Genomic DNA, 8,100 nt, shown 5'->3' with positions numbered 1-8,100 from the left:
AATAAATATTGTTATTCCCTTGCAACTGACTAACGAACGAACTCTCTGCTATTCAACTAATTCCTCAACTAACTGTAACAACCATCCATCTAACTAATGAATCATGTGCGCATTTATTCTTGCACATGCAGAATACTATAGATAAGAGAGTAAAAAAGCAATTCAATCCAAATACACTAATAGTAAACTGAAGGAAGGATTCAGTTTACTATACGAATTATGAATGACTGTCCTTATGGTCTTCTCCACCTTAATTCACTTGTAAGTTTGGTTTTCTATTTCTACAAATAAACAAATAAATAAATAAATAAATATACACACACACACACGGCCATGTTTTGGATCTTTGATTTCTATTTACTAACCAAATTACGAAAACTTGTTTGTCTCCAGCAATAATTAACCATCAAACACTAAGAGAACCGATTCTTTTTCATGGGTTCGTATCAGCATTCAACCAAATTGAGATGCATTCTGCGAGCGTAATTGTAGCATTATTATATTATAAAAAATATACCGTGCACCTTCTTGCTTATTCGAAAGAAAACCTCGCAGAAATCTCGAGAAAACGCAGGATGTAGCTCTCCCTCTCTGTGATGAAACTTATTGATGAAACTTTCGGTGGGCTTAGAGGCAAGATCAAGAACCAGCTTTATCAAAAATCACAGGAGCCAATAAACCCATCTTTCGAAAAACACAATTAACTGATAACAGATCTTATGCAATGTATTATATAATTCTCCATTTTCAAATTGAAGTTACAATCATCTTCCACACTCATCATATTCTCAATTGTTTAATATAAAAAAATAAAACGAGTTAGTAGATTCTCAATTCACAAGACCAAGTTTAATGACTAATGAAGAAACCAAGTTGTTCCGTGAATTCACAGTTTGCCTATCTACTGGGCAGAGTCTTGAAAATTGCAGGGGCAAGGAAGATTTAAATGACCTGAACTAGACATCATTTAAAATTAAAAGAATAGATGGTTCTTACCTTGGCTTGAAAATCTTAGGAAAGATAGATGTGAAAGAAGATTCTAGCGGGCACTCTTCCTCTTTTCCACCCCTACGCTATAACTAATTCTCCGCTTGTAGACGCTGGATGAGACCAGAAGAGGGCATCTCTGATCTACCGATTCACCACTGAACGGCTTTGGCTTTCTTCTTCTACTCGACCGATATAGTAAAAGATCACTTGGATTACGTTCCTGAGAGGCTGAGATACCAGATCTCTTGGTTTTTCAAACTTTAAAGAAAGACATTAGGGCAGAATACATGGTTCTTTACTTCTTTGCTTTTGCTATTAGTGAAGTTAATACACACACATGTATGCTGGGTCTCGCCCGGGTCGACCGGGTCACGAATGGATCGCGATGGTTCCTCCCAAGAATATAAGATGCACCTTCCTCCTACTGGCCTCGAACATCTTCGTAATGAGCTGAGATATCTGCGATGGCATAAATTTCCTTCGAATTCCTTGCCGCCATATGTTCGTGCTGAACACCTTGTCGAGCTTCACCTACGCAAAAGCAAGCTTGAAAAACTTAGGACAGGAGTAAAGGTATGATTTAATTGCTACAGATTTATGATCAGAAATATGAAGTTGGAGGTGCTAACTTTCTAATTATGCCTATTTCTGTTGACAGGATGTTGGAAATTTAAGAAGAATTGACCTATCTGACTCTCCATATTTGACGGAATTACTAGATCTATCAATGGCAAAAAATTTACAGTGCTTAAGACTTGCGAAGTGTCCAAGTTTAACCGAGGTTCCGTCATCTCTTCAATATCTTGACAAGCTGGCAGAAATTTATCTCGAATTTAGCTATAATCTTAGAAGTTTTCCAATGCTTTATTCACAGGTTCTCAGAAAACTGACTATATGGCGGTGCCTAGATGTGACCACGTGTCCAACGATTTCACAAAATATGGTACGGTTAGAGTTGAAACGAACTTTAATAAAAGAAGTTCTACAATCAGTTGCTGGCACGTTGGAATATCTTTATGTAAATGGTTGCTCAAAGATGACCAAGTTTCCGCAGAATTTAGAGGATATAGTAGAATTAAATCTAAGGGTAACTGCTATTAAAGAGGTGCCCTCATCAATCCAGTTTCTCACAAGACTCCGTGATTTGGATATGAGTGGTTGCGCAAAACTTGAGAGCTTCCTAGAAATCACAGTGCCAATAAAATCTTTGGGTATTCTTGACTTGAGTAAAACAGGCATTAAAGAGATACCCTCGTCATCATTTAAGCATATGTTATCTTTGAGGTTTCTATTTTTAGTTGGAACGCCTATGAAAGAGCTACCCTTGTCAATCAAAGATATGGTACGTTTGCAATATCAGTATTTGCATGGAACGCCTATCAAAGAGCTACCCTTGTCAATAAAAGATATGGTATGTTTGCAACATCTGACTTTCCATGGAACGGCTATTAAAGCGTTACCTGAGCTTCCCTCTTCGCTGACATTAGGGTTTCAAAGGGATTTCACAAATTGCTTCAAATTGGATCAGAAACCGCTGGTAGCAGCAATGCATTTGAAAATTCAGGTATCTCTCTAAACCCCCTTGTCTTTCTTTCTTCTCTCTCTCTTGCTTGCTTCATCACATTTTCGAAATGTGACTCTTGTGTTACAGTCCGGAGAGGAGATCCCACATGGCATAATTCAAATGGTTCTACCGGGGAGTGAAATTCAAGAATGGTTCGGTGACAAAGGAATTGGATCTTCACTCACCATACAGTTGCCCTCAAATTGTCTTCAGCTCAAGGGAATTGCTTTCTGCCTTATCTTTCTACTCCCTCCCAGGACATGCCTTATGAAGTCGATGATGTTAATGATAATTTATATCTTGATTACCATGTTAAGAGTAAAAACAGTGAGCATGATGGTGATGATGAAGTCGTCTTAGATTCCCAGAGAAGCCTTCTATCACGTTACTTGAGGGCATGTGACTCAGATCACATGGTTCTACGCTACGAGGTCGAATTGGTAAAGCATTTACGTAAATATTCCGGCAATGAAGTTACTTTTAAATTCTACTGGGGAAGGATGGAGGATCATGAGAGCAGAAGGCCTTTCGAGTTGAAAAGCTGTGGGGTGTATCTGCACTTTGATGAAAATCTACGGGCGGACACGGACAGCTACATTTATTTATGACTGTTCAGAAGAAAATAAATTGAGGGAGAAATAAAAGAGATTGAAAGGGAGAGAGAGTTATGTAGTTGCTGCAAATTGATCTTCAATTATTACTTGGTTTTCAAGATAGCTGTAAATAAATATTGTTATTCCCTTGCAACTGACTAACGAACGAACTCTCTGCTATTCAACTAATTCCTCAACTAACTGTAACAACCATCTAACTAATGAATACTAACAACAAAAGAAAAACAGTAAGTAGTCAAGATTCTGTTATTGCATATATTATAACTCTTTAAATAAATAAATAAACTTAAAACTAAGAAATATAAAAATATAAATAAAAAGTAACAAAAATTTTTGAACCGAATTGGGGACCTTAACAGCTAACCAACCTCGCTATAAAACTGGATCCATAGAATCTCTTGACAAAATTTAAGGCCTCTGAAAGTTACAAGTGTATCTACCAGATTGATTACTAGCCACAACCTAGACCTCTTCCTAGATTTAGCCAAGTGACCTTCTTAGATTTAATGCCGCCTCCATAATTATACACCCCACACTCCAATAAATGCCGCCTCGATCACTATTTTTTTTTATTTACATTCTATTTATTTACTAGAAAATAATTTTTAAGAAAAAAATAAATTATTTTTTAATATTTAATAATGTAATAAAAATAAGTTAAAAAATAATTTCTAATGTGTTGTTATGTCATGAAAAATGAGCTAAAAATATTAAAAGTTTAAGGATCAAATTTGATATGATCAGCAAATAATAACATTTCTAAATTTTTCACAACTTCCAAGAAGTGTTCTCTGTCTAAATTTTTCAAAAAAACACTTTCCTGAAAATCAAACTATATTTTCCTTTAACTAGAAAGTGTTTTCTGTTGACCAACTTTTCTAACGACAAACAAACACAAGAAAGTTTGAAAAGTGATTTTCAAAAACCACTTTCCAGAAAACAAACATAGCAAAAAAAAAAAAAACATTTTTCTGAAAACCAAGCCAAATTTTTTTTGACCTGACCGGAAAGTGTTTTCCGTTAACCAACTTTTTTAATGACAAATAAACACGGGAAAGTTTGAAAAATAATTTTTCAGAAAACAAATATGGCCTTAATGGAGTCACTGATTCAGGTGATGGATTCGGAACTTCAGTTTCAGATGGTTGGGATTCATGCTTTGCAGCAGCTTGCAGCACCCGGCTTTCAACATCTGAAGATGAAGGTGATGCAGGTAAACCAATGCGGTTGTTTTCCAGTTTTCTTGCTGCCCATGAAAATTCCTGGACTCCAAGTCTAACGGGAGAGAGCAAACGCCTTTAAAGAAGCGTTTGAAATCCTAGTTAATCAAGATTACAACAATCCAAAAACTTGGTTAAACATGATCCAACTACTGAAAAGAAACTAATTGCAAACACCTTCAAAGAAGCATTTGAGATCCCAGTTAATCAAAAATCTTAACAATCCAAAAACTTGATTAAACATGATCCAACTACTGAAAAGAATCTAACTTTGAAAATGATTAAACAACTTCTAAACGTCTGGTGGAGGTTAGGAAATATGAACCTTGATAATGTCATAGGCAGTTTGCTTATCAACATGACTCAGGCTTCTGACATGATCAGAACATGGTCAAGAACCTAGTGTTGAAAGAACATTTAGACACAGAAGAGATTTGCCATATATAAATTTTTCCGTGCCCTTTACTGTGCAAACACCAAGGTTCATTTTGTTAATGTTGTGCTAACATATGACACCTATCTATCTACTAGGTGCGTCTTATATAATTCATTGCGCATTAATAAACATAGACTTGATTTCAGAGCTGGTTCCATTATGACTTACAAAATTGTGCCAATTACACCATAAATACATTAAGGACAAAAGATTTCCGGAGTAGGTTATACCTCACATCTTCCTTAAAATCTTCAGGGTCATTGTAAGAAGCAACCCGCTGATAAATAGTCTGGCGGAGTGTGAGAATCCAAAAATTAGAAAAACTCAAGGTTCACTTAACTAAATTTATCAATGACATAAACCTTTCCCTAGGACACACGCAAAATAGACAAAGGGAATCTAGTTTAATGGTCGTATACATGCTATTTTTACAGAATACATCAAAGGATCTGAGTACTAGCACAATATCAGAATGTGTGAATTTTGTTTTAACCATTATCAGCTCAGCAATCGACATCTATGTGTGTGTGAAAGAAACATTAACCAGAGCACTATAACAAATAAAAGTATACCTGACTGAGGCCAATGATGGCAATAAATTGTAAGGTCTTCTCCCACTCTGAAACAAAGTTCAAGCTTGGTTGACAAGAAGAATGTGAGGACAGCAACAAAAAAGAAAACCATAGTCTGTCGAAACATACACAATTCCTATGGCAGCAACAAAAAAGAAAAGAAAAAGAAAACCATCGTCTGTCGAAACATACACAATTCCTATGGCTTGCATACCCAGTTTATGGTAGCCCATCAATTACATATATACAAACACTCATGATGCACATGTTCATACAAGTGTGATTGCACATAGCACACTCTTTTTATTTGTTTTTGAAATAAGTCTCTCCACGTAAATTTACACACGCATTGCACAGACACAAGTACATCTCATATGCCTCTGTGTGCGCATGTTGTTCTGTGCAGTGTGGATACCATTTTGATAGTATCCATTGGGCACCAATGTGCACCCAACAAAGAAATTTCACTCTTTCCATGTGTTTTTGAAACAAATGTCAAATTAATCAACTCTCTAGGTTTATCTCAGCTGGCTGAATATATTATTGTATAATCTACAGCTTGTCATTTTCCACACATATACTTTGAGTTGATTGATGGCTTTCGGCAAATAGAATTTTGTATTTCTAGAAATTTATACTAGTTAAGAGAATATGCAAGTCATGCAATAACCTTACCTCATTAAGTATGGTTAGCACAGTCTCAGGTTTCAGCTCCTTGGCTTGGATACCTTGTTTTACCCAAGACTGGAAGCCACGTTGGACCAAGTATGGTCTCTGTCACATAAAAATGCAAACAAACAATTAGCAATATGATACAATAGGTTGTGGTTCCAGATTAACAATAGACTAACCTGGCAGTTTCAAATTTTCTTATAATGCAGGTCACAAGGTTTAATTCTGCAAAATTCTACTATCTTCTCTATCTAAATTATATGATTAGTCCAGGAATGAACCATGATATCATCTAGAATTCATGCATTTAACTTGTTTCTCTGCAAGCCATTTACAGCAATATATGGAGTGAAATAAAAGAATAGTGAATTTGATTAATACATTGCAACTTCCCATTCAAGCAAGGTAAAGACTTTTTTTTTTGAGAGAGAGAGAGAGAGAGATATTTTAAGGACATAAGTTAGATGTAATACTAATGTGCTTTCTGAATTATACCACTTGAGAACAACCGGAATGAAAATTGGGTTCTATCTATAGCATTTATATGACAGAAAAACATGCATAAGGAGTAACGGTTTTTGACTTAACAACATTGTAAATGCACAGAAGACATTAATGTACTCTTCCCAAATCTGGTTAATATGGATATTGTTATTTGTTTCTAAGGTTACTGATACTGAAAAACTCTCAGAAATGTTTTTTATCCCAAAGAAACTTGACTAAAGGAGAGTGGATAAATTCATTTTGCCCTTCTAGTTCCATGATGAATTAGATGTTTAGGCTTTTATGTGATAAAAAAAAAAATTCTTAGAGATTCCAAATACTTGCCTTAACCCCAAGCATTCTCAAGGATCTAGCGATGCCTTTAGAACGAGAACCATCAGCATCCATAACCATTACCTGGTACCTGTCCTACAGTATAAGGAAAAAAAATCTCGGAGACAATGTTCCTGCTTCAGGATTTAAACATGGAACACTCAGGAGATTGTGATGTAGCAACTGTACTGCATACGGTAATACCAAAACAATTTCTTGTGTCCTCAGAGGCCACTGATGCTAAAACACACAACATTGATTAAACCAAGCCCAAATCCCTCCCCCAGAGAATTTCCTTTCTTTCTTGCACTACTCGGAATTCTCATTTTTCTGAATATCTCAAAACAATGACGGCATGCATAAACAATAGTTATATCAAAGCTCTTAAAACATAAAGCTATACCTGTACAGCTTTCAAGTTTCGAATGACTGCAGCAGTTAAGATGTCATCAAGATCCGTCCACCCTTTAAAAGCTTCCTTACTGGCCATCAACCTGAATAAAGTTGAAGAATATAAGACAGAGTTATGAAAAAGGGAAACCACCAAGCTCTGTCATAACCAAATTTTTGATTTTTTGTTTTTTTTTTTATTTATTTACTAAAACATTTTGATAAAAAAAAAGTAAATGAAGAATGAATTAAAATTTGAGTTAATAAAAACATGATTGGAAAGTTTAAATATTTAATTAAACTCTTGAATAGTTTAATTAATTAAATCAAGGTTTAATTGGAGAATTAATAAATTTTGAGACTTAATTGAGCTTGGGATTAAGTTAATTAATTAAAAGAAATTGAGGAATTAATGAGTTTGAGGACTTAATTAAACTTTGACTTAATTAATTAAAAGAATCAGGGGTTTAATTAAAGAAATACCAAAGTTTGGGGGTTATTCAGAAAATTACTGGAAAATTAAAATCCAAGGACTAAATTGAATAGTTTAGAAATTCAGGACTGTTATGTAAACAATGTACCAATTTAGGGATCTAATTGAAATTAACCGATAAAGGGCAAAAATTGAAAGAAATTTTAATTGAATTAAGATCTCAATTGTTAAGTTCAGGGACCAAAGTGAAAAATAGCCTAAGGACAAACGACGCCGTTTGGAAGTCCTGTGCTGCATCCCTTCCATTTCGCACGGGGAATACCGGTTCCACAGGAAATCGGCAACAGTCGTGGATCACGTCTCTTTCCCATGATCTCATCCACGATTTGAATA

General features: G+C 35.2%; 1 protein-coding gene and 1 pseudogene across 1 annotated transcript; one reads left to right on the top strand and one right to left on the bottom strand.

The window, feature by feature from the left end:
• Positions 1 to 1,290: 1,290 nt before the first annotated feature.
• LOC105118499 (disease resistance protein RPS6-like) lies at positions 1,291 to 3,270 on the top strand. The gene is made up of 4 exons (XM_011016468.1): positions 1,291 to 1,563; positions 1,649 to 2,236; positions 2,309 to 2,554; positions 2,642 to 3,270. Exons 1-4 carry the CDS (start codon positions 1,366 to 1,368, stop codon positions 2,912 to 2,914), a joined length of 1,305 nt encoding a protein of 434 aa, XP_011014770.1. The 5' UTR covers positions 1,291 to 1,365; the 3' UTR covers positions 2,915 to 3,270.
• LOC105118500 (uncharacterized) overlaps positions 2,510 to 8,100 on the bottom strand; it is a 10,975-nt pseudogene continuing 5,384 nt past the window's right edge.

Source organism: Populus euphratica, unplaced genomic scaffold, assembly GCF_000495115.2.
Source record: "Populus euphratica unplaced genomic scaffold, PopEup_1.0 scaffold1989.1, whole genome shotgun sequence".
NCBI classification, from domain to species: domain Eukaryota; kingdom Viridiplantae; phylum Streptophyta; class Magnoliopsida; order Malpighiales; family Salicaceae; genus Populus; species Populus euphratica.
Note: the sequence above shows the minus strand (reverse complement) of the source record. Positions and strands in the feature narration are given on the sequence as shown.

Excerpts from the sequence above, each read along its gene's own strand:
- LOC105118499 (XM_011016468.1), top strand. The coding sequence starts at position 1,366 with ATGGATCGCGATGGTTCCTCCCAAGAATATAAGATGCACCTTCCTCCT. Across the intron at positions 1,564-1,648 it reads AACTTAGGACAGGAGTAAAG|GATGTTGGAAATTTAAGAAG; the intron begins GTATGATTTAAT and ends TTCTGTTGACAG. Across the intron at positions 2,555-2,641 it reads CAATGCATTTGAAAATTCAG|TCCGGAGAGGAGATCCCACA; the intron begins GTATCTCTCTAA and ends CTTGTGTTACAG.